Source organism: Phycodurus eques, chromosome 7, assembly GCF_024500275.1.
Source record: "Phycodurus eques isolate BA_2022a chromosome 7, UOR_Pequ_1.1, whole genome shotgun sequence".
Taxonomy (NCBI): Eukaryota; Metazoa; Chordata; class Actinopteri; order Syngnathiformes; family Syngnathidae; genus Phycodurus; species Phycodurus eques.
Window position 1 is genome coordinate 25,611,309 of NC_084531.1, and position 27,617 is coordinate 25,638,925.

The following is a 27,617-nucleotide window of genomic DNA, read 5'->3' on the forward strand; positions in this document are numbered from 1 at the left end:
TTCTAAAAACATACATGGTAGGTTGATTGAAGACTCTAAATTGCCCATAGGTGTGCATATGAGTGTGAACCATTGTTTGTTTATATGTGCCCTGTGATTGGCTGGCGACCAGTTCTGGGTGTATCCCGCCTCTCGCCCAGTCAGCTGAGATAAGTGAGGATAAGCGGAAAGGAAAATGGATGGATGGATGGATGGATGGATAGCAACATAAGTAAAAAAGAAGGAATACGACAGCTCTCGAGACAAACCAAGGGTGAACATATATAAGCGTGGTGTACTTTACGCCAACTGCTGCATTTTTCTGGGTTCGGAAAACCCCCACTTGCAGTAAGTCACGTCACCGTTCTCACCGGGTCGTCGGTAAGTTGATCACCTCATATGCTTTTCATTGATTGTATATTCAAAAAAATACTAAATCAAACAGGTGACATTGCATGTTTGACACTAGTTCACCATGAATAAGCCATGCTAACAACCTGTCGTAATGTACCTGTGTTACTGAGCTGGGTTTCCTTTTTTTTTTAATTTTATTTTATTTTTTATTTAATTCCTCCTAACAAGAGCCCCTCACAGAAAGAAGGTTCTGGATTTAAATCAATGTGGGGCTTTTTGTGTGGCGTGTTTAGTGTATGTTGAATACCACGGTCCAAAACATGTACATTCGCTACAGTCTGTAAATTGCTTGTAGGTCTAAATGTGAGTGTCAATTCTCCAGCGTAGAGAGATATTATATTACTATGGGATATTATGGTATGAGCGGCACGGTGGTGACATGTTAGAGCGTCTGCCTCACAGTTCTGAAGACCGGGGTTCAATACCCGGCCACGCCTGTGTGGAGTTTGCATGTTCTCCTCGTGCCAGCGTGGGTTTTCTCCGGGCACTCCGGTTTCCTCCCATATCCCAAAAACATGCATGGTAGGTTAATTGAAGACTCTAAATTGCCCGTAGGTGTGAATGTAAGTGCGGATGGTTGTTTGTTTGTATGTGCCCTGCGATTGGCTGGCAACCAGTTCAGGGTTTACCCCGCCTCCTGCCCGACGATAGCTGGGATAGGCTCCAGCACTCCCGCGACCCAAGTGAGGATAAGCGGCTCAGAAAATGGATGGAAGGATGGATATTATAGTATGAAGTATGAAGTTTAAAATATGTTATCCGTTGCATCTGACCTCTCAAAGGCGATGTTGCGAGTGTCCAGCTGAGTGGTCACCACAGCGGCAGACAGTCGGGCCGCCACCTGCTCATCAGTGGGCTGCGCTCCCCCCAGCAGGCCCAAACCGGCAGCCGTACTGCCGCAGGCGCCGCCTTTGCCCCGGCCGGGCGACAGCGCTGCGAGAGACGAGACACACAGGGTCTCACAGAACACCAGCTGCCTGTCGTGGTCGACCTCAATCACCTCTGCGTTGGAGTCTGGGATGTCAGATCAGGATGCGTGGATGCCGGGAAAAGTTAGGGCAATTTAAGTGTGAAAACGGATAATAATACGTAGCTCCAAGGGTACAAATGACACGTCAGTGATTGATTTCAAGAGGGAACATGTTCACACGGGTGCAGGAAGAGTAAAGAAACAGAGTGGGAGAACATTTTGCAGAGCCTAAGACAAGTCCAGGGACAGGTCAGAAGATGAAAAATTATTTAAGATGTAAGAGGAACAAAGATAAATATAAAATGAGAACTCCAGAGCCAGGGGAGAAGAATAAGTACAGGGGGTCATGAAGTGATTCCAGCGAAGGGAGCTGGGGGACAGAGAGCATCTTAGAGGAAAAATACAGACAGTCACACTTGCATTACTTTTGGAATTTGTTTCAATTCGCACTTACATCCCGTGATTGACAAATATCAGAAAGTGCTAAAGAAACTTTGCTGATGTGTCGAAACATTAGCTTGGTTTATAAATGGTCAGACTGACATATTAGCAACTACAGTGTCCTTCTGACAAAAGGGATATGGATGATCTTCTAGAGTGCACATCGTACAATTGCAAATGTGACTGAACATTTTGACCTTGTCCCCTGAAAATGAAGCTCCGATTTCCTCTCTGCCAGGTCATCTGCTCAAATCCGGTGAGAGTTGTGTCAACACGGAGACACTGACCACTCTTCCAAACCCTGTAGGTGTCGCTGGGGCAGATACGAGACACGAGGGGCACTAAGGACGAATACAAATAGGCAAGTAGATTAGCTAGATAGATGGATAGATGGATTGATGTCCGTGACCAAAATGAAACACAGTTCACTCACCCCAGCTGGTAAACTCCCATTTCATCTCCACATAGAAGTCCTGGGCCTGCAGAGACCAAGAGAGTGCAACCATTGGTCAAGACAAAGGAGAAAGCCATTGATGAATAGAGACAGTTGGCAAGATAATGACTTTACAGATGGCCATTAACCCAAAAAGATGGAGCGTGAATAAAGAAACTGATGCCTGCCAAAGATGTTGTGACGGGCACAGAGCGCTGCTTGTGTATTATGTGCATGTGGGTAAATAATAGTACATGATGGACAGGGAAGGATGTGGGTGAGAGCAGCGGAGGAAGAACGCCGAGTGACGTTTGTGACATTTTCAAGTGTGCGCTTCAGTGCACATATAAGTGTGAGAGGTTAGTTTCTACCACATAAATGTGAAGCCACCTGGAACTGGTACCAGAGTATTTGAAGATGGCATGTGTGATGACATGAGCTGCAGCCAAATGTGCACAAGAACAATCTCATTCATTTGTTTCTTAAATAATGAGAACATTATAACAGGCTAAAGTGCATGGCAACTGAAGTATTATATTGGAACCTCCCCTGAGACTACACTTTTAACTGCCACATACTGTTAAGCCCAAAATGAGTCAGACTTGGTCATATTTTGAGTTTAGAAGGGAATTTTAAGTTGTGAATTAATGAATATCTTTTAGCTGGACATGACACAAGAAAGTGGTAAGTGACTGGACAGTGTTTGTGTGTTGTGAAGATTTGCTATTATCATTGTTTTTTTTACATTCCGACAAAATGCCCAACACTTCTTTTTACTTTTATATAAATACAGGCACATCCAGTGTTATAAATGTATTAGAATGCTCCAATGTATGCTTGTCATTTCCAGGAATCTTTAGAATGATGCGTAAGAAAGTTATTCAAATTGACCAATAAGATGACAATCATTTTCTAAATGTAAGACTGAATCAAAAGACTGCTTTCTCGTGTGTTTTCTAGCCAGCAGATACCAAATAAGTACCACAACTGAAATACCTATAGATCTAAAATCCAATTGCACAAGACAATTCAAGGATCCCTCTATTCTAAGACCGTAATGGAACGGAACCCAAATTCTGTATATCTCCCACTGAAACAACTGTTTCACTAAAACGATTGCTGCTGCAAAAGAAAAAAGAAAAAAAAACTGTTGTTAAAACAGAACTGTGTATGAATCCCAATACATTTATTTCCATTTGTCTTGCATTAGCTGAGCAAACCTGACAAAAACTAGTTTCAACAAGTGATTTGAGCAACTTGGACCATCAGCCAGAGTGCCAGCGAGGCACCCAATCTTCTGTCCATAATGTTGTTGCTTTTCTGAGATGGTATTTCAGATTCAAACCCAACTCCATTGTCAGGTATGACCAAAATATCCCTTTAGAAATCCTTACACAACCATACTGTAAACAAAGTGCGCATACTGTATCTGCAGGTCTGCTTTGTGTTAACACTGGCAAAAAGAAGAACAGTTGGCTCGTAAAGATGCCAGAAAAAGAACAGCAGATGAATTGGCAGATCATAGCAGAGAAAGAAATCTGTTCTCTGCACAGAAATCAAGAGAGTATTCATTTAGAACGTGTAAATGAAATAAGACGCAAGTGCATTTGTTTGTTCACCTGTAACAACAATTTAAAACATTAACATTACAAACACAAACAAGTAAATTCATAAATAATACACATTGGAAAAGCAGAAGAAGCTGTGCTTATTTAATCCCACCCCTTTTCCATAATCACAAATAAAATCATGTTCCACTTCCTTATGCCCTTCAGTCCTTTGTGTGGAAAAACTGAAAACGACAACAAAAAATAAAAGGTAAATGAATAACAACAATAGAAAGCAGAAGAGCTTGTCGAAAAACAAGCACTTAATGCTTAAACACCTTCCATCCTGTAGCTCTCATGAGTCATGTTTTATACATAATCTTCAATTGCTTCATGTTTGGACATTGTTTCAAGTCGTCATTTTCTTTAGAGAGTTCCATATGGTCAGCTTGCATATACATACACAAAAACGTCCTTCTGTAAGTCTCAATTTAGCTCTTTTGAAGTCAAACAATCCTCTTCAATGATATTTTCCCTCACTCTTATGAAACATGCTCTGAATATTTCCTGCTCATTGATTAGTTTTTGCACATGATTTGTGGTGTTTGATAGTGTATTTGATACATGGGTTATAATATCCTGACTGTAAAAAAAACAAACATTGCGTATGGCCCCAATAGTCAATTCTGATGATTATCCTGATATATTTATTTGTAGAATATATAGTGGTTTTAATACAGTTGTTGTGCCATATCTCTGCACAGTAGCTTAGATATGGTAAAACTAACGAGCAGTAGCGAATGTGTAGTGTTTTCCAAGACCTGTTTTGCTTCATATAATACAGTGATGGTTGTTTTATGTGAGGATTCAAAGCGAGATTATTATCATAATTATTATTATTATTTCTAGCAATTATTATTTCTAGAAATTGGTTTTCAGTTACCCTTTCAATATTCACCCCATCTATTTGAAATTTTGTACGTGAAATTTGACTGCAATTTCCATATAACATTATTGTCCTTTTGAATAGATTTAATGGTCATTTGTTCCTATTAGGACAGCACGGTGGAAGACTGGTTAGCACATCTGCCTCATAGTTCTGAGGACCGGGGTTCAAATTCCAGCCTCGCCTGTGTGGAGTTTGCATGTTCTCCCCGTGCCTGCATGGGTTTTCTCCAGGTACTGCGGTTTCCTCCCACATCCCATAAACATGCATAGTAGGTTGATTGAAGACTCTAAATTGCCAGTAGGTGTGAATGTGAGTGAATGGTTGTTTGTTTATATGTGCCCTGCGATTGGCTAGTGACCAGTTCAGGGTGTACCCCATCTCTCGCCCGAAGATTGTTGGGATAGGCTCCAGCACGCCCGCGACCCTAGTGAGGATAAGCGGTTCGGAAATTTGTTCCTATTAAACCATGACTTAAATTTGCTAATTTCTGAAGAGCTCTATAATACTAATTAAATCCTGTCCAGAACAAAATAGGCTTTAACACATCAGAAAAATGACATAGATCATTCATATATAACACGAACATTGTGGGACCCAATAGTGACTCCTGAGGGACTCCACAGGCATTGACCAAACACATAGAGCAGCAGTTTTGTAGTTTAACAAATGGTTTTCTACTCCCCAAGTACATAATAATTCCAATTCAAAAATGTTCACCTAATACCATAAAATTATTTGTTTTCATTAGTATTTGCTCATCTGTTGTGTGTAAATGTTTTTTTAGATTGATGCATAATCCTGCTGCAAACTTTTTTTTTTGGATAGCATTTGTGATGTGTTCAACAGAATCTAATATTGCCAGTGACGATCTTTTTTCTCTGAAGCCATACTGTAGATGGAATGCATGATTTTCTTTTCCATTCTGTAGATTGTGAATAAGTACTTTTGGATTTGTACAGAGGAATGACATTTGCTATTTTCAGTTTATGTAGGAAGGTACTAGGTTGTAATGATAAGTATAATATGATAATAGCTTTGCAATACCCGCAATTACCTTATTTTATTATTACAATCATGCCGAAATCATCGGAATCAGTGGACATTTTATTTTTACATTTTATAGTTGTTTCAATAATTTCCCTTTTGTTTACTGGTGAGATTCATTGGTTGTGGATTTCTTTTAATAAATGTTCCGATATAATTTGCTCCAGGATGATCACAGATTTCTCTCGCAAGATTTGATCCAACATACACAAATTGGTGATTTATGTTATGCATTGACAATAAAGTAGTAGGGAGAACACAAATTAGAGATGACACAAATCCAGAATGAGGTCAAACTGAAAGATTCTAATATTTTAGCCTCCATATTTATCTTCTTGCAAAGTAAAAAAGGGATCTTGCTTTGCAAAAAAAATATTTCTATCCTGCCCAAATTTTGAATGAAAGTGACTTTTTAGATGGAAATGACACAAGAAAGTCATGTGTCAGTCTTTGTGGTCAGAAATAGAGTTATTATTCACTCATTTTTCAAGTTACACGTAAAAATGTATATTTACACTTTTCCAATACAGGCAAAAACAGTTTTAAATGTATAGTTTGTTGCGGTGCTCTAGATTATGATGTAAACAGCATCGTTTAGATTGCGTCTACACAAAACTAGTTTAATATGTATTTATACTGTTGATGTGCTTGTACCTTGACACAATCCACAGGAATACCAAAAATAAAACTTACAAATGAAAGTGGGGTGTGAAACTCTACTAAATAATACGTAATCTCTACATGGCAGAGCATGACACCGGCAAGAGCAGGGAACAAATGCTGGCAGCCTGTCCAATAAGATATTAACATTTTCTAAAACAAAATGAGAAATTCAGAATATTTTTCATTCATATTTAACACAAGTTGTAACAGTACTCTTGTGTCTTCTGCATCCAAAATGTTAAATTCCCTTTAACTATGTGTGTACAGACTAGAGTGCGTGCTCTGCTTCCGGAAGGTTTTGTAAGCAGGCAATATACAGCTCCTAATGGTGACAATGACTTTGAGGGCAAAGGAAGCAAAACATGAAAATGCACAATAATAAAGTCAAAAAACAGGAAAGCGTGCCAGATGAACAAGCATATGTGAGTTACACAATACTTTATCCCCCTAGACTAATAAGTTATTCATGCGTTCTAAAGAACGATAGGAATACTCAATTTGCATCTGAACATAAAGATGTAAAATAAAAATCAATCTATTATTCAAAATGAAGGCATCACTGCATCAAAGTCACTTTTGATGTGCAATTGTATTTTTTTTATTTTTATTTTTAAAATTGTGTGTGCTTGTGTGAAATCCCACTTGGCGCAGTCGTTCCAGCAGGACGGGGATGCCCGCCAGTCTCTTGGCAGTCCTCTGGTAGTCACGGTAACGCAGCACAAGGCGCACCAGCTCCGGATCTCGAGTACTGACTGCCTCCTGAAGAACTGGGCAGGAGAGAGAGAGAGATAACGAGAAGGAATGACAAAGATGAGCCAATCACTCAGGTCTCATCTAAAATTGATGTGCATGAGCAATTTAAGGCGGCAGCCAGAAACTGAAGTAGGTCGAAGGAAAATCCAGTTTTATAAATTAGTACATTTTTTACCCCCATTCATCAGGTAGCCACTTTGCTACTATTCTTAACAGTTAAAATAAAGCTAGAATAAAACAGTAATGTTTCCTACCTACAAGAGCTGGAGCTTTCATTATTTCATTTCTGACATAAATTACAAAGCAGATTAAGTCACATATTTGTAGACTCCAATGAGTGATGAAAGAAGATGAAAATGTCCCTTTTTAACCACTGAATATATAGGAGAGATCTTTCAAAGACGGTAGCGTGACAATGAGCACAGTATCATGGGAGTTGCTCTCCGTCATTTTCTGTAATTTGTCTGCTGATCTCATTCAGAAATTATAATTAATTGAAATAGCATAGGATAAGGTCTACTGTCATGCTGCTTATTATTAATAATTAATCTGATATAATTAATCCATTGATGGAAATTCAGTAATAACGTTTTTATACTGTTAATTTACTTGCAGCTTTATCCTACCACAAGGGAATAACAACAATAAAACTTACACGAAGAGAGGCCTTAAATAAGGTGGAAATTATATATAATTATATATATTATTTTTTTAAATATTTTTTCAAATGTAGTCTGATACAAATTCTTTACTGCACGTCGCATGAGCATTATCCCAGTAAAACCCTTTGGGGAGCAGTTAAGAAGAGACATTTTCAGGTTTACAACATGACTATATGAACAAAAATAGCTTGTATGCGTTATCGTAAACCATATCATATGTTGTATGTTGTTGTTTTTTTTAATAGAAACAATATCTTGCTTGTGGCTTTATTTAAAACATATGCATGAGCTGTAAAAAAAAAAAAAAAACATGGCTTTTCACATCCTCTCAATACCAACAAATCAACTAATGAATCATGGATCATATTTTTTTTTTTTTTAACCCAAAGCAATTTGCAAGTGAAGAATAATCAAGTCTTCATAGGTAGAAAGACAGAATTGTAACAGAGATACAGCATCTCTGCCCAATAGAATCAATAAACTGAGCCGATTGTCATGATTTTTTTTTTTTTGACAAACCAATTGCTGACATTCATGGATAATGGACATAATGTTTTGAGCTGATGATTGGCAATTAAAGGCAAATTTCACCAAACTGGGCCTTGACTAATGCACTCAGGCCAAAATTGGGTCGGTACATTCGCCGTACATGAATTATGCTGATTTCAACGTCAAAGACCATGATGCTGCTTTGCTTAGCTTTGACTAGTCGACATCATCGACTTGTCAACCTCAACCCGACTTTTATCACATTAGCGTTGAATCTGCGTGTAGGTCTGAAACGTATCCCGGCAATAAATGAGGCTTCACTGTATACTACGTGCGGTGATTACTGTGAAAAGCGAGATTATAATTATGGGCGCAAAATACAGTATGTTCATTAACTGTAATTTTGTTTATATGTTTTGATGAAATACTACATAGCTACTGTTGCTGTGAAGTTTTTTGTTTTTTTTGTTTTCAGTAGTAGGTTTCCTCAGCTTGTCATCTTTGCGAGTAAAATCTCATGGATGCAGTGGGTCATCAACGATGTATTCTGAGGTCACGGAGTGTTTTGGGTCTCACATCATCCTTACACTCTTTCCCAGGCGATCCTTCCCAGGTTCACCAGAACCTGACTGGGTCGTGTCCCAGCAGAACCCACGGATCAACCCTCTTCAACCAAAGCCACCTTGTGGCTTTCACTGCGGATTGAAGAGCAGTCTTTGTGGCTGCTTTAGCAACACCCAACTGAGAGATTTGCGCTCGCAGAACATCCTGTCCTGCAAATCCTCTGCAGCTGACTTACTGTGTATGGGCTCTCAGAACCCGCCTCTCGAGTGAAGTCAATATATTGGGAAAATTATGTTTTTCTTTCAATCAAAGTTCGCTATAAAAACAACATTATGAATTATTGTGTTATGTGCTACTAAGAAGCACATAAATAATATTTTTTTTAAAATAAAAGGTTTTAAATGAGTATGTGCTTTTAGAAGAAATTAGTCTCCAAAAGTACAGTAGATGGAATAACACTTGAGATTTAAGCCAATTTTTGCCAAGAAAGAAAGGACCGTAATATTCCTGGCAAGTTCCTAAACACATTCCCGTCCAGTTATACATCAAGCACATCTATGAAATAAATAAAAACATACACACTCACCAGTCCAGCCGTTGCGGTTCAACTTGCTGACATCAGCTCCATGCTGCAGAAGAACTCTGGCACAGTCCAGGTGGCCCAGTGTGACAGCCAGGTGGAGAGGAGTTCGACCCCGGGGGTCCACAGACTCTAAATCAGTCTGGGTGGAGGGGGTAAAAAAAAAAAAAAAAGAAGAAGAGAGGTAAGAGGTGATAAAGAGGAAATAAAGTGATATGACATATGAGATATCAGACTATATCTGGAATAAATGCATACTAGTGTGCCTCAGGTGGGAGAGAATGTACTGCAAAATATAAAAAAGAAACATCAACATGAAGTTGACAGCAGAGAGGTGGAGAGGGAGCTGGTGACAGGTGCTAATTGAACCGTCTGCACACTAATGAGGAAGGTCGCTACAGTGCTGCGCCATCTTACTTATTTACAACTCATTTTCTTCAAAAAAAGATATATATATTGAATCACTTACTTTTTCATTGTTTTTGCAACATACAAAGGCACAAAAGGCTCAAAACTGCAGCTGAAAAAAAGCTGAGTTGCTATATTTAGCAGCATGTCAACATGACCTTATCTGCTAATGTCATCCTATTTGCAAATTTTAAACCGCATTTAAAGAGCTCTTTCAAAATCTATATTTACAACAAAAGACACGCTTGGTACAAATCAGAGTAATAAAAAAACAAAAACAAAATAAAAGAGTCTCAGTAACAAATATATCACAGAAGCAGAGCTTGAGAGAATGATTCAAGAGCGTGACAAAAACTGCAGTTTCCAAGACTGCATCATTCGAAGAGAATCTGTTTTATTTTACAAACTGTACAAATAGGTATAAGTTATAATGCTTATCCTCTAAATATTTGTATTATTGTGGAGTTTACAGTACGCACAATACATAAAGAAGCATTGAGGTATATGTATGTATTCACTACTCAGGCTTTCTACTAGACCCCCATTTAATGTGATTTATTATTCCAAGAGGATACATCACGGTTCATAAAATCATATCTGGATAGGTTTGGTGTGGTGGGACTTCACCCCGAACCTCATCAAACACCTTTGTGATAAACTACAACAGAGATTGTGAGCCAACGCTCACGATTGTTCTGGATGAATGGACCTACAGTCCCACAGGCACATTCTAAAATCTGGGCAAAAGCCATCCCAGAACAGGAGGGGACAGCTTCGTATTTTCACATTTTCATGTACTGCCACAATATTTTCGTCTGAACAGTGGATGTTGAGTGTCAGGTCTGGTTGTAAAGTTAATTCAAGAGTCTATCAACTAAATTTCCCTTGATTTACAGAAGGCAACTGGGGGGGAAAAACAGAGTCCATTTTGCTTCCACAAGCACAGGCGTAGGCATCTTCATTTATCCAATCTAAAAATATAATCTAAAAAACTACAAAATTACACTGAAATGGTAAGTACTATGCTTTTGTCAGTAAATATTATAACAGGCGAGTGTACCCGAACTACAATCTCCTGAACTAACCCTTATTCTGAATTTTAAGCAACCCTGAATCCAAACCGTTTCAAGAAAGAGACAAGTCACATTGATTGCACAGCGTCAGTAATCTTTGTTTGTTGCTGCTATCGTCAAGATCCTGACGACCGACTTGATTACGACCAACATCGTCGAAGGCTTCCTCATAGAATCTGCACACCCGATAATAAATTCGAGAGATGCTTGTTTTAGGCTTGGCTCCTTACAAAGAGCCGGTTTCGGCTCCCAAGTGGCCCGAATCGAAGATGCATGATTTACATTGTTTTATTCATTCCCATACTGAGAATGCTAAAAAAAGACTAAACTGTAAAATATTTATGTATTTGTAGAGCACTTTAGCTGTAACCAAGTGTTCTACATAACATCAAACATAAAACAAAATACATATAAATCATAATAATAAAAAAATAACGGGCTCGTTCGCGACCGATACATCACAAGACCGATATGTTTCATGACATCATCTCTCTTGGGCCATTTCACGCAATTATGATACTTTACACTGACTTTCAAGCACAAACGAAGCTACATTAGCAGCGAGTTAACGAGAAATAAACACTGTTGTGCATAATAATTTGATTTATTTATTTATTTATTTTTAAAATAATCATCTGGAGGTATTTATTTTTTTAAAGCATTCATATTATACATATTCTAACATTATATATTCTAACATTTGATGACTTGAAAATTATGCGGAAAATCTGAGCAAAATATCAATTTGCAAAATAATTTGGAATGCGGTGTATTCAGTCTGCCTGCACTAATAAATCAGTTATAGTAAATCTGTTACATAGTGAACATTTATACTGTATTGCTACCACGTAGGGTGGCAATCAATCCCCGGCCCCGCCTGTGTGGAGTTTGTATGTTCTCCCCGTGCCTGCGTGGGTTTTCTCCGGGCACTCCGGTTTCCTCCCACATCCCAAAAACATGCATTAATTGGAGACTCTAAATTGCCCGTAGGTGTGACTGTGAGTGCGAATGGTTGTTTGTTTTGTATGTCCCCTGCGATTGGCTGGCAACCAGTTCAGGGTGTACCCGGCCTCCTGCCCGATGACAGCTGGGATAGGCTCCAGCACGCCCGCGACCCTCGTGAGGAGAAGCGGCTCAGAAAATGGATGGATGGATGGATGGATGCTACCACGTATTACTGGCAAGACGGTGAATTTGTCTGATGTTTGCAATGTTTACCTGATCCATTCTTGCACATTCAATTTTCACCTTTCCCAATGAAAACTGTATTAGGGTTCATCTGCCAAATCGCTCATCGCGTATGAGACAAATCATTGTTTTTATGGTTTGTCAGCCCAATTTCTCTCTGACATGTTTTGTGACCACAAGAAAAGCTGACCCCATCAGCTCATCTGGAACATGACGTCTGGTAATTCCCCAAACGCCGTGAAGATGCCATCAGAATTCATCCTCCCATACCTCAGGAACATCACATTCCAACGACATCTGCTTGAAAATATTTTCTACTGCTTATTCAGGGGGCCCAGGAGAGCTGGAGCCTGTCCCAGATGACTTTGAGTAAGAAACACAGGGTACACCCTGGACTGGATTACCAGACAGTCACCACTTTTAGAGTAGAATTATTAATTCATGAAACGGCTCCTGTGTTGTAAGATGAATAAAGTGGCTAGTAAATGTACTTTTAATTGCTATAATGCAACATATACACACGCAATGAGAGAGGAGAAATACTCTACTACTATCAGTCATGGCTGCCACAATTGAGAAGAGAAAAGAAATGGTAAAAACGTTAAACATTAGGCAGGCAAGACATTGATGTGCCTAGAATCAAATGCAGACAAAGACAAGACAGCTGACAAAGTGAAATTCATAATGCTTTGTTTAACATAACTCGATAGAGTCTATCTATTTGCTCACTATCTATTCACTCGGCGCTTGAGAGGCCACCACGGAGACGCTGCCAGAGATCAGTCGACAGGCAAATCTAGAAGGAGAAAATGTGGATGGCATGCTGCTGCGAGTGAGGGAAAACAGAATGGCAGGAGGGGGAGCGGCAAAGTAGAGCATGCAAGCGAGGAGGGGAATGAGGGAGGCTGCGAAGTAAGCTGAAGGAAAGAACAACAACAGAGACTCCCTCGGGTGCTGATGCCCACTGGGGAATAAGCAGAAGACGTGTTGTTGCAATGCAAGACAGACGTCACTCGGCTTGTGTGTGCCGTGCGACAAAGAGCTCGATATGCAAATGAAGCCACTTTTCTATGCGGGCAAGTTGTTTTTTTTTTTTTGTTTTGTTTTTTCACATCTCTCGAAGGACACTGCAGATATCGTATGGCTGCATGAAAGTGAAGAACTGTCCAAGTCGCAGGAAGCATTGTTCAGTCCAAACTATTGTTTTCTATTGTTTAACAATGCAGCTGGATATTTATAGAAAGATTTGGAAACGTTACCATTCAAAATGGACATGTTTATTTTGCAGGGAAGTTATTTCTGGGACAATTTCAACAGAACAGACTTGACAGAAATAAAAAAACATAATAAAAAAAATACTGTATATGGTAAATCATACAACAGTGGTTCTTAAACTTTTTATACCAAGAACCACTTCAAAAAATACTTGGCACTGCAAGTATCACCACAATGACCAACATTAAAATACAGTAATGTAGTGCTCATGAAAAACATTTCAATCCTAAAAAAAACCTTTAAAACCTTATTGATTTAAATAAAATGTACATAAACGTGCAAAAAAAGATGCCCATAAATAAATGTTCCTAAACAGTTTGCACTGTACTTTAATTAGTTAAATACAACTGAACTGTATTTAACAAAAGTACTGTACTGGAAGCCGCAAAACATTTAAGGCACTATAACATTATGCACAGTTTGTACATTTTATTCAACGAAAAACTGCGTACTACTAGAGCGAGCCGGCGTACCACTTGTGGTACTATAACCACACTTTAAGAACCACTGCATAGAAGATGAAGAGCTTTGGCTTGGCTTTCGAGTTTTGCCTTTACGTGGCATTTAGGGCCTGATTTACTGAGATCCCAAATGGTGGGCGCTATATTCTGTATTGACACTAACAGATTGCAGCGACTGACTCAGACGCGCGGATGCAGGGATGAAAATATTTTTTTCCCTAGGTGATATGGCATGACTCCATCTTGTGAATGGCTCCAAGTCAGCCCTTAGGTTAGATTTATGTTTGTTTTTTTTTCTCCTGGCATTTCATAAATGTTTACATGAGCATAAAATTTCTCCCCTCCGCCACTCATTTTGCCAGCGCTACGCTGGCACTACTGTGCGCGCTGGTTTGCTGGTTTGCACCTGCACTTCCAGACGAAGGCGCAAAATCAGTCATTGCATTCTGTCTCAGGTTTGACAAATCACATTGCGCGTGCTAAATGTATTTATTTTGCTCGCAATCCTGGGTGGGCACGTACAGTCGAGTGTATCATCTTCCACACCTGTTTGCCTGAACAATCAAGTTTGCACCCGTTTTCGCACCCACAAAACTTTAAGTAAATCAGGCCCTTAGTGTCTCACAGCCAACCATTCATCCAATGTCCTCCCTTTTCAAGCACTTCTTTAATGTTGGTGATTACCAGTTTAAACCTATTTTATAGCCGTATTCCATTTCAATTACTATGGATACCAGAAAGGAGAGGTTGAGGGCTGAGCTGGAGAGACAGAAGAGGAGCCTGACGGGGGAACGAAAATGAGTGTATGCTGGGAAAAGATAAACAGAAATGTGGGAAGGCGGAGGCAGATACAGCAAGTGTAATATATGTATTACAGAAAGTGGTTTTATATAATATAAAATAGGGCGCGGGCAGCATGGTGAACTAATGGTTTGCACGTCTGCCTCACAGTCCTGTGATTCAAGATTTTGAATCTTGGCTCAAGCCATACTGTGTGAAGGTCTCCAAATGCCTACGTGGGTTTTCGCCGGGTTATCAGGCTTCTTCTCGGGTTAATTGAAGACTCTAAATAAGCGGCAGGCAAACGTTTGATCTCAACGGCCACATTGGATTTTTAAAAATGGGCAGATGGACCAGTTCTGGAGGTTGAAAAAAAAAAAAAAAAGTTAAAATGTGTTTGTAAAATACTCTGTGAAATATTTTTAATAATCAAATAATTCGCTCTAAATGTGATTATTTGTAATTGTTTTAATTGTAATTCATTACATAATTATGAAATAAAATAAACAATGTTTTAACATAGTATATATAAAGTGTTTATTTTAATATTTATTTATTTTACTCATTACAATTAATCAATTATCCTTTTTTTATGAGATAAGTGAATGGAAAATAAACAGTGAAGAAAGACATTTCATTGAAAAATTGTAGGGTAAAAAAAAAAAAAAAAATGTATAAATTAATGCAACAAATATTCCAGGACTCTTGTGAATGTCAATGCTCGACGGGCTGGATTGAAGAACAGAGTGGCCCGTGTGTAAATGTGAAAGATTGTTTATCAATATGTGCCCTGCGTTTAGCTAGTGACCAGTCCAGGGAGTACCCCGAGGTGTAGAAAATGCAAGGATGGCAGTTCTGAGGTTGTGGGTTCAAATCCAGGCTCTGGCCTTCCTGAATGTGAGTATGAATGGCTGTTTGTTTTTAGGTGCCCTGCAATTGGCTGCCGACAAGTTCAGGGTGCACCCCGCCTCTCGGCCCAATTCAGATGGGATAGGCTCCGGCACACCTGTGACCCTTGTGAGGATAAGCGGTACAGAGACTGGACGATCATATTTGGGTTTTCCAAAACAGAGGACACCTTACTTCTGAATCTCATCACTGAATCAAACCAATACAATACAATAATTTAGCTGCAAAGCAAAATTAGCCAATTTTGTCTCGGGTCTGCTTTGCGATAGCCTACTAACAGAACTTGGTTTGACTCCTCAAAAAAAAATAAAAAAAAATAAAAAATACCTTATTCAGCTGCTGAGTCCCAATGTAAATAGGTGAACTGGTGCTGTGTGTAACGATTGAAAACTAAAATATATCTTCAGAAACAAGGACAGCTAGTCAATAAAAAACTCTACTGAATGAAAGTGGCCTGTATTGTTCTTTACTATCTTTTGCTCAAAGGATGAACAAAAAAGAAAGACTGAGAGCGGAAAAGAATTATGTACAACATCAATTCAATATGAGACATATTGGAGGATTGAAACATTATTTATGTTGATGTCAGCTTTGTTGTGTCACAAATAACCACGTTCTTATTTTTAGCTAAGTTGACAGAGAGCAGAATGCTGCCACACATTCGTTGTTACCATTAAGCATTCTCTCCCTGCACCATCACTGTCAGGGTGGGAAGATATAGTGCCTTGCTCGAGGGCAAACATATGTTTGACAGGCCTACATTGAGAGATATGAATTGGTACAGCATCAAGACACATGACCACTGTATTTACAGGAAGTGAGAATGGAAGAAAATATGAAATTGTGACAGAAGTGAGCACTTATTATAAGCATTAATGTCATATCAAATTAGTTTTTCACATAAATGCACATTCCCCTGAATATTTTAATAAGTGGACCCAAGCTCTGCGATTGGCTGGCAACCAGTTCAGGGTGTACCCCGCCTCCTGCCCGATGATAGCTGGGATAGGCTTCAGCACGCCCGCGACCCTAGTGAGGAGAAGCGGCTCGGAAAATGGATGGATGGATGGGTGGACCCAAGCTGTCACCCTCCGACAAAACGAAATTGTTTAGGGTGTTCAGGAACAACCCGGGAACCACCATGGCTCCACCGTGCCATGAAATGGAAACTGCTAGAACACTAGTGTCACGGTCCACTATCAAGCAAGTTCTTATTGCCATGGACTGAGCGGGTGCTGGTTGACAATAAATGGACTACAGTACCGGGAAAAGCATTGGCCCCCTTCTCAAATTCTTATAGTTTTACATAGTTTACCTAAGATCATCAAACAAATGTAAATATCACAGAAATATAACCCAAGTGACCTTAAAATGCGTAGTAGAGATTTCATTTATTAAGGAACAGAAGTATTCAAAATGATCTGGCCCTGTGTGAAAAAGTAATTACTCCCCTTCTTAAATCATGAATTAATTGTAGGTAATTGCAATTTGGGTTAATTTTCACTGATCACACCCAATCCTGATTACCTCCGGGACCTATTCAATCAAGAAATCCCTTCGACAGAATCTGACAAAATCAAGCTTGATTAATTTCTGACTTCTCAGAAAAGCCCAGTGAGCCCGGCTCAAATTTGGGTATAAAAAAAAGGAAATTCACATTGAAATTCCTCATTACTGTTCAAAATGATCAAATGTGGAGAGTTCAGTGAAAATGAAAGAGTTGGCATCAAAGACCTTCAGGATGCTGGATGGTCTCTGAGACAAATATGATAGGTGGTCGAATACATTTGTTTAGCACTGTTCATGGGACAATCGGATCATTTTCAGTGACATGAAACATGAGTATTATCACCTATTCTTTTTCTTTATTGCAAACATCGGTAATACTTTTAGTGTTCGTATTGTTAAGGTGTTCCGTTCATTGTTTTTTCTTTTTTTTACTATATTCTTGCAATGCGGCACGGTGGACGACTGGTTAGAGCTTATGCCTCACAGTTCTGAGGACAAGGTTTCAATCCCCGGCCCCGCCTGTGTGGAGTTTGCATGTTCTCCCCATGCCTGCGTGGGTTTTCTCCGGGCACTCGGGTTTCCTCCCACATCCCAAAAACATGCATGGTAGGTTTAATTGACAACTCTAATTTGCCCGTAGGTGTGAATGTGAGTGCAAATGGTTGTTTGTTTATGTGTGCCCTGCGATTGGCTGGCAACCAGTTCAGGGTGTAACCCGCCTCCTGCCCGATGATAGCTGGAAAATTGATGGAGTAATTTGCATAGATGCTAATTTGGACTTTTATGGATTTCACAGCAGGACCAAAAAAAAAAGTAAACCAGCAACTTGATGTGGACAGCTAATTCAAGGTAAATCGATCACAGAAGGCACTTTCTTCACCAAATTTTAAGTTTAAGACAGCTGAAAAACTGGACTGTTGAAACACTTGAGAGACTAAAACATGGGATTGTCAGTTTTGACTAGACAGTTGATTGTCCTGGTTCGTTCAAGACATTCAATGCTTTTCAGGTCCATTTATCCAAACAACAACCTGAGTCTTTGACTTGACTTGGTAATTGGAGTTGTTTTGATTCAGAGAAGCAATATTTTGAACATGTTGGAACCCATTTAAGGAGGTTTGAAGTAGCTGAACATGCATTCAAAAACTGCAACTTCAGTACAAATATATACTGTATAAAACATTCTCCACATGGCCTTGAAGTCTTTAAAACGGAGGTCTTGAAAAAAATATCCTGATGCAACTGTTGTCCAGGATGAGCCACTGTTTGTTAGTGGTTGGGAGGAACCATTGAGTGAGGAACAAGAGGATTTCTCTCAGGTCATAAAGGAGAAGTTTGGTCGCCTATTTCTGAAATTAGAACGCACTTTTAACGTGTCGACCCAACGCATTGATGAAATTCTGGAGGAGTTTCAATTCATATCATGCAATGCGTCAGCTCCTGTTTTAAAGGATTGGATAGAGTCTACGCTAAGAACCCATAACTGTGACTTGGATACAGCTGTAATCTTTGATTTGGTGAAATAAAAATACTAATTATTGTATTTGAACACAACTGCTTCTTGTTTTGTATGCACAGTCATATTGCTGTAAAAAACAAAGAAGTACGAGCAAGTAGTAATAGTGAATTTGTATTTATTCATTTTTAGGTAAGATTTTAAATTTAACACAGTCATCTTAGTTATTAGTAGAAAATACTAACAAAGAGAGTAAAATTCAATGTAAATATTTAATTGATCATTGCTAGTCTATGTTACTTAAACAAATAATATGAACGTAACATTCACTTAAGAATCCTCCTTCTAAAATTTACTTAGGACTTTCTGAGCGACAAAAACTTTTTTTCAAGTCAATATCACTCCAAATTTAGATCAGGCCCCTGAAACACAAATTGTTTTACTGTACATGAATCCTGTGTTAATCATGTTGATCATGTGAAATCTCAGTTGGACCAAGCAGGGTGGCAAGGTGGAGAGAGAGAGAGACATCCATTTGTGTTGCGCTCATTGGGGACGTTAAAGTAATGGTCAATCATTTGGTCCTTTTAATAAGCTGTCATTGTTTGAATGCGCATTGCACGGCAGTTCACATGTGCTGCTTGCCACAAAACAGTGTGTCGGCGAGAGGGAGACATCTGTTCATGGACGTGTACATGAACACTTATGATGACAAGAGCACCACTTAAGGCTGCCTCACTGCGAATGTCCACCCACCATTTATTACACACCGACCTGCAGAAATGACATGCGAAAAAAAATGGAGTTGAAAAGCAACCAACACTGCATTGTGGAGAAAATAGCTTTGTAATGTACAGTATAACTGATCTCTATATGAAAGACTGATTATTCGTTTATGAGATACTCATTTTTTCCCTAATACATAATGTGAAACTGTAGCCACTAATAAGATTTAATGTTTACATTACGGTTGATTAGTCCCTGCCGTAATGATGCTGAATGCTCTTTTAGTGACTTCTTATTCTTTATAGTTAAATTCTGTCTGAGAAATTCCCTCCTCCTGTCGTCCATTTTCATCCGTCCCCCCACTCTCAGTGGTGAGCTCAGAGACTGCATTATTGATACGCATTTCTAGCTACGGCATCTGCCTCCTTCTTTCACCCCCCCCCCCCACCCTTTCCTCACTCACTGTGTTCGTGGCCCGATGCAGCTTGGCAGGTACTTAGGCCAACATCAATCTTTCATTCAAACACCACACTCACACACACACAAAGAGGTGCATATACCCACTAGGTAATTTTCCCAAAATGTTTGTGCATGGCCCATATGGGAGAAGAGAGTAGTGACAGAAAGAAGAGCACCGAAATAAGTTTTACTTTCGCCAACACAGATGCTAGACTACCATGAAACACTGATTCATGCCGCCGACTCAGACAGCAGTATGAGCACAGCAAGCGAGGGACAATAACTCAAAGAACAAAATTGAGGAAACATCACAGCCGGGATTCACTTGCAATTGGGGGCTGTGGCTTGGAGTGCTGGAAATAAAAAATATAATATACTGAAAGTCCAAGTGCAAACGCTGACCTACATTTCAGAATATTTTGTGTTTCGATGTTTCGCTGCACTTTATTCACTGTCACCCCTATTCCACACAGAAGGCAGACGCTAAAATAGAGGAAAAGAGTTCAAAAAAAGGCGGATGGACCCTGTCAAAATTATATCAGAGAGTTTCACTGATGCTTATCTGAAGGTGCTGACACCGATACAGAACATGAGGGATAGACTCTGGCACCACTGTTATCTTGCCATACCACCAAACCAACATTTATTTGACTGACAGGGAGGTGCATGTATTCATTTGACAATATTTATTATTGCTATAGATAGAGTGGAGAACTGTAATGGATCGTACTGAACAATGTTTCTGATATTTTGAGCCTATAGTTGTACACCATTGCAAACTCCAACAACAGTAATTAATATATTGTTGCATGAATGACAGTGGCAGTTAGCATTAAGCGAAATGTGCTATTGATTACTATTATATATTACTGCCTTATTACGTAAGCATATTACTTTTGACGCTGCATCATTAGAGAGTGAATGAACTGTTTACCTTGTCTCTGCGGCAACAGATCTCATAGTCATGTTGTGAATTATGTCAAATGTAAAAGTATTTCAGTTGCACTAGGGGTAAAAATAGCACTATATGTTGTTCTACAACTTGGTTTTTCTACAACTTGGCCAAAGGAGTATCAACTGAAAAACAATTGACAAAGTGTGCCATGCAGGACAGTTAACCCTTTGGGCTGTGCAGCTGAGGAATGGAAATTTACTGTATACTGTATATAGATGCAGGAATCAAAGATTAATTCCATATGAGGCATGATGTATGTCTAGTGCCTTGATTTTCACTTGCATCTTTTTAATCCACTACATCTTGTTTCAACTTTTGCCTCTTGCTTTCTTTCTTTCACCAATCGAACCTCATTTGCATTTGCTTTTATCATTTACTCTCAATCTTGAGCTTCTTCTGTCTCCTTTTGTTAAATGCTTTCCGCAACTTAACTAAATCTGACCCCAACCTTAGTAGGTTTTCTTTGTGGCTGCAATTAGGATTTGGGTTCCATTACACCAAGGAAAGTAAGAGGGCTGAGGGTGGGGTTGATCAATAGGGGAAGAAGGATGGTTGTAGTCAGTGAAGAGGAAAGGAGAGGCTGGTCACAGACAACCTCTGAACAATAATTAATGGCTCTTTTCTCTTTGGTCAACTGATAAATCTTATACTGATTTACCATTAACATCTCACAGGTTGCACCATGAGCCCTGCTTCCATTAAGTAGTCGTTTGCTTCAGTTTAGCACGCAACCCAATCTATTGCACAGGAAAATTGTAACACGTTTAAAAAGAATCAATTAACCTAACATGTATTTTCGATTACGGAAGGAAGTCTGAGTGCCTGGAAAGAAAAAAAAACCTTCCGTCTTTGCTCTTAGGGAACGATTCTATACATACTTGCACACTTTGTAAACTAAACACTCTTATCCAAAATGTGGCAACGTTGGTAAAATGTTGGTAACACAGCTATCACCATCACATCTTCCCACCTCGCTGTGGAAATGCAAGCCAGTTTACTGCTCCACACCATTCTAGGGCGAGCTAAATTGAATTATACTGTCACGCAGTGACATTGGGAAAAAAAACCAATTAAGAAAAACAGCGCTGAATGAGAAACTGCAAAGGAAAGAGCATGATGAGAACTTTGGGTCATTTCCCGACTTTCTCTTGAGCTAACCCATCAGTCTTTACTGTGCTTTTTAAGCCAGACAGTCTCTGCTCCGGATCAAGCCACCTCTCTCCTTATCACCATATTTGTGCCTCCTCTTCTTCATTCTTTAAATGTTGCCTGCTGTTACTTTTCCACTGCTTCTGCCAACTCGGTTATTTACACAGGAGAGCACAGCTGAAGATTCATCTCCGATAACTTTCTTTTCTCTCCTCCGCACATCCTTCAAATTGGACTGTACTCTCATATCACCTTGGTACACATCTCCAAGATCTGTTGTTAATAACATCCTCTTTCTTTCTTTTTTTTTTTAGCTAAAGCCTTTCAATGCAGCGATTTGCCACATAAATAATGTGCTTGCAGATATCCAATCATTGTAAATAAGTGAGAGTTTGATCAGACATTGGAAATGGCAATGCATTGGGTTGTAATATATGCAGCCATGCAAAAAGAACTGTATATACCGTACATTATTTTGATGTTCTTCGTCTTGTGCGCCTTTTTTTTCCGCTATTGATGCTACTAACTGTTCTGGATAACAGCTGATACGAACAAAGGCACTCAAGTTCTTATATAGTGGGGTGGGGGGCGACTCATGCGGAGCCATTTTAGCCACGCCCAGAAAAATAAAATCTAGGAAACAGAAATGGTGAAAAACGGTTTTAGGCTATAGCACCGCAATCGCATACTACATAGTTCTCAGTCTTAGCAAGTTTTCTGCAATAAGCTTCAAATAGTTATACTGGAATGTATTAACAGGCCTCAGTGTAATGCTTGTTTGACGTTTCCCTCATCTCTGAAAATGTACTACCGTAATTTCTCGTGTATAATGCGCACCGATGTATAATACGCACCCCCAAAGTTGACCTCAAAATATGGAAAACCCTTCCATGTATAATGCATTTTTACAATGTATGATTTTGCTTCTACCCATATGATGAAAACATGAAGTATTATCTGTATTTTGTTTGTTTTTTTCAAAGAATTATTCTGAAGTTAAACACTTTATTTGAACATGTAATACTTTTTTAATTTATTGCTCCTATTTTTAAATTCACAGCCCTACTTTTATTGAGTAAATTAGAAAACCCACAGTTCTGCTCATATGTTTGATTACTCGGGCAGAATTTGTAAGCTGTGTACAATTCTTTAAAGAAAACATGAAGGACCTTGCGAAACACATTTAATATTATTTTAATGGGATTCAAATTAAACGGTCGAGCATTTCAGAAAAGCATTATCATTAAACAAATCATAATCATAAAGAAATTAATGATGGTTGTTGCTCAGTCATGTTTTTAAAAAAATATATATTTCACAAATTCTGCCAGGGTACGTAAACCTATGACCAGAACTGTACATATATGCAGTCATACGTACCCCTGTCATATTGGAATGAAAGTGTAGGCTTCACCTTTTTTATAACCACTAGGTGGCATTGGCATATTAGAATGAAGGTGTACACCTTTCTCATAACCTCTAGGTGGCGGTGCCATTTTGGAATGAAAGTGTACAGCTTTTTCATAACCACTAGATGGCGACATACATTTATAAAATGTGAAGTTGTTTTTTTTTTCCATTTGCCCCTATACCTATGTATAATGCGCACTATTGACTTTTGACCATTTCTTAGGGAAGAGAATACACATTATACACGCAAAATGACAGTAGTTTCTTTAGCTAGTGTAAGCGTGTGTTTATTTACTCAACTGTGTGATGTACTAGGATTTTACACAACAATTGCAGGCAGATAGGATTATTTCCTTTTTGATTCCTTATGGTCACCTTTCATTTACACATCTTTCTGAACTGTGCGGCCAAAGTTGTTTCGACAAGTATGATCGCGCTGGTTGAACTTTGAATTATTGTTGTTGAACTTACTGGCTACATACTGTCTTTCTATGATGTCACACAGAGCAAGCACATCTAATTTCCAAAGACACTCACCAATCAACTCCACACCCGTTGTGAAAACCTTAACTAAATAAATAAGGGTGTCGAGCAGACTGTATTGAACTGTCCTACATACTGTCCTAGAAATGTGCCTAGAGTCAATAAATACTTCTTACCTTGTTTGAAAAGCAATATTTATAGATCACATGTTAGCAGAGGAACAAAAAGAAGAGAGGAACAGAGAAGGGGAAGTTTTTGTTCTACTTTACATCTACCTGTCTTCCTGCCTCATCACACCTTACTCTGATCTGACATATGATTTAGCAGGTTGACTACTGAGATTTACAATCTAAGACTGTTTTTCTCAAATTAATGTGAACTGAACAAAGACTATGCGTGTGTGCGTGTGTGTCTGTGTTTAAATGACCCATTTTCCATCACTCCTGTTTTAGTGGTGCTTTTGACATGACAAATTTTTGACCTCATATTACAGAAAATTTAAACACTCAAGAAAACGAGCTTGCCTACCAAGTAAAAAGAAATAATTACATAACACACACAAAAATTTACTCAGCTTCTTCCGCAAAAGATTTAGATCAGGGCTCATCGAAGACTACTTCACAACAGACAAAAGTTTTGTTCTTATTCATTCGTGGGTGTTTTCACGTGTGTTTTGAGTCAAAGCTTTTTGACACTGGGCAGCACATTTCTCTCCAGAATGCCTTGCTAGTCTTCAGATTTCAAAGTAACCTGCACAGATTCAAGACACGCTTTACATCTGAAAACAAAACTGTTGTGGCTAGCCAAAAAGGTTCAGATTTGTCTCATCTTTACACAGAATTCTCCCATATGACAAATTAGACAAATTCCATTTTCTTTAGTTTTATTTTATTTCAGTGACTATTGTGTTTTTGCTTTCTTTAAAGGAAGGGCACCAACAACTTCGCCTATGTGTGTAGTCTAACTTCCAAAGTAGGACAAAATCCTTTACAATATTAGTTTTTCAGCAACAAAAACTCCAAACCCAGCCTGTATCTATTATTTAAAAACACGAGTATAATATATAAGTCCAGAGTTTAAATGTACAGCAGATAAGTACACATATACAGGCAATAGGTGAAGCTGAGGGTGGATCAAAAGTTTCTGTGTCATATTTTGATGTCTAGTATGTCTAAAACTATTATCTACTGTATGTAGTATCGACCATAAGATTTAAAACGGACAACCAGCTGCACATAAGCCATTTTTGGATTAATGCAACATAAAGCCAGCAGCAACTCAATCTGTATTTATCTACACCCTTAAAAACCACAATAATTCAGCTATGTTGTTCACAGTCTACCATATACTGTAGCACCAATGCAACTAAAAAAAAAGAAACAATAAGTGTGGGTCTGCTTTTGCCTTTAAGCTCTTACATATTTCTTGTCTCCTTCATGAGCACGGTTAAATTCATATTTCTAACTTTTTATTTGATATGATGTTTACCAAAAACCAAGAAGAATTGAATATTTGTGAAATGTGCAGGTCTAGGTAAATGAATTTTGTTTTTCTCCGAATAATCGAAATGTATTAACAGCGTAAATCATTGATGGTGTCGTGGTATTTGCCTGACTTCGGTCTAGCGTGGGTTCAGTTCCCGCTCAGTGACGGAGTGAACGTAAGAGTGAATGTCTGTCTGTATATACTGTAAGCCTTGTGATTGACTAGAGAGCAGTCCATGGTGGTGGGAAAGTTTTCAGGTCCCTGGGACTCTGAACAGGATAAACGGTATTGAGAATGGATGGATGGATGATTGTGCAAGTGGTCATAATGTTGTGGCTGGTCAGTGTCAGCAAAGGTCTAATATGGGACGTATCAGGCATAGAATTTGATAGATTAACATCCGTGATAACTGAAATTTGATATGGGGATCATTTTGGGGCACTTTGCTTAGTGTTTTTGATTCAAATCGAAAGCTGTGTGTTTTTGTGCAGGTTCATGGTGCACAGAATGTGTAGGCAAGCGTGTAAATGTGTGTAGAAGTGTGGTGGTGCCTTGAGACTGGTGCATGCACTCAAAAATCTAACCTGTAGAGCATTATATAATGACACTGAAAGAAAAATACACTGTACACACGTGTGCTCTTAAATGTAAGTCACTCACACACAGCTGTAGTTTTTTTCACTCATTAGGCTTGTACTCTATGGAAGCCTACTATATTGACATTGTACTCCCACATGCTAGAGCCTCTGATTTGTGTCACCCACTCACAACTGGTGGAAAGATGAAGATCAGGTTTTGAGTTGAGGAGGGTGCAATGTTGCTGCAAACATGCATGCACACTGCATCATCATCAGCAGCAGCAGCAGCAGCAGACTATCAATAGAGCCTTCTGTCATTTGCATTTATTCAATGGCAATTTACAACTTCACATGAATGATAAAAAAAGTGTGTAGGTTTTTAATCTAATAAATGCACATCAATATTGTAAGTAGATTATAGATTTTTTTTTTAAAGATGAAAAAGATCAGAGCACAATGAAGTGATGAATAGGGTTACAAGTGCTCTATCCTCACAACAATTAGCTCCAATTATTGAGCGTCTGTTAAATGAAGTGTCCCGCGATGACACCAGCACCACCTTACAAAATCTCCACCGACTCCTAGCGCGTGCACGAAACACGCCCAAATAAAAAATAAGGCCATGCATGTGCAGAATGTGGACTAGATGTGTTTTCAAAGGCTGCTCCGGCTCTCTCACCTGCTCGTTGGCTGTCAGCTCTTTTTCCAGCTGCCGGTGCTTGTTGTGCCACACCAGATAGTGGACAGGATAGCGACTCTTCTCTGGAGTTTTCTTAGCAGAAATCATCCTCGTTCATAGTTTGCCACCTCCTCCGTCTTCACTGTGGATGGTAAGGATACTTTTATTTGATTTGATTAGATATTTTGTTTTTTGTTTTTTTTTTGTTAGTGACGCTCGCTATACAATCGAGCTAATCGTCATGTCGCTGTCGTCCGTATCGTGCAGAAGCGCGGCTCGCCCTGCGTTGCGTTAACGACAGAACCCGCTGATCACGGTTGCTTCTCTCGCCTCGCGAATTTTTTTTTTTTTTTTTTTTTTTTAGTGGGGAGCTGTTTGCATTTATGTCTTAAGCGCCCGCTTGGCCACCTCTTTCTCCCTCCCCTTGTCTACTCCGTTCCAGCAGCATAGCTCTCCTCCTCTCCCCCGGCTCCTCTCCTCCCATCCGCCCGCTGACTGAGCCGCAGAGACGAGCTGCAAGCAAATGTGCTCACACTTAGCCAATCCGCTCGGAGGGATGCTGTGATTGAACTTGTGCCTCAAAATAGGCTGCGCAAATCACGAGCAAACACTCACAACCGTGCCAAAGGAGGCAGACGGCAGACGAAGTTAGTAGACATGGAATGAGTAAAAAGCACCAAGCGGCAGAGTGTGCACGTCCTTATGGTTGAGTTTCTTTTATTATAGGCCCAATTTCTGAGTGTATTGGCAATACTACCACCATTGACTTATTCGCTGATTTATTGATGCACTGTTTCTATTTATAATCCAACCCATACTTATTTCTAAAAGCACATTAAAAAAAAGAAAATAAAATTTAAAAAAAAACAGGGTTGACCAAAGTGGTGTGCATTTCATGAAACACAGAATACAAAACAAAGTAACAATAAATGTGACAAAAACAATAACACATCATGCTATTTTTAATAAAACATCATTTTAAGAAATAAATTAATAAATCACAAAGCAGGTACTAATCATAATGCATTCATTTTCATACCGCTATTCCTGTTGAGGGTCACAAGGAGTGGCAGCCTATTCCAGGTTGACTTTGGGTGAAATGTTGACTAAAAACCAGACTGGATGCGACATGTAGAGACACAAGCA

General features: G+C 39.1%; 1 protein-coding gene across 4 annotated transcripts in view; it reads right to left on the bottom strand.

The window, feature by feature from the left end:
- The window catches only part of ankrd13b (ankyrin repeat domain 13B), a 39,783-nt gene extending 12,166 nt beyond the window's left edge, over positions 1 to 27,617 (bottom strand). For 3 of the 4 annotated variants that reach the window (XM_061682402.1, XM_061682401.1, XM_061682399.1), the window contains exons 1-6: positions 26,472 to 26,975; positions 9,495 to 9,630; positions 7,083 to 7,207; positions 2,238 to 2,283; positions 2,002 to 2,145; positions 1,167 to 1,407 (exon numbers count right to left, since the gene is read on the bottom strand). In XM_061682402.1, the coding sequence (XP_061538386.1) occupies positions 1,167 to 1,407; positions 2,002 to 2,145; positions 2,238 to 2,283; positions 7,083 to 7,207; positions 9,495 to 9,630; positions 26,472 to 26,579 (800 nt within the window). In that variant the 5' untranslated portion in view covers positions 26,580 to 26,975. Of the gene's footprint in view, positions 1 to 1,166; positions 1,408 to 2,001; positions 2,146 to 2,237; positions 2,284 to 7,082; positions 7,208 to 9,494; positions 9,631 to 26,471; positions 26,976 to 27,510 lie in introns of those variants that run through there. The other variant, XM_061682400.1, reaches the window with a different exon arrangement.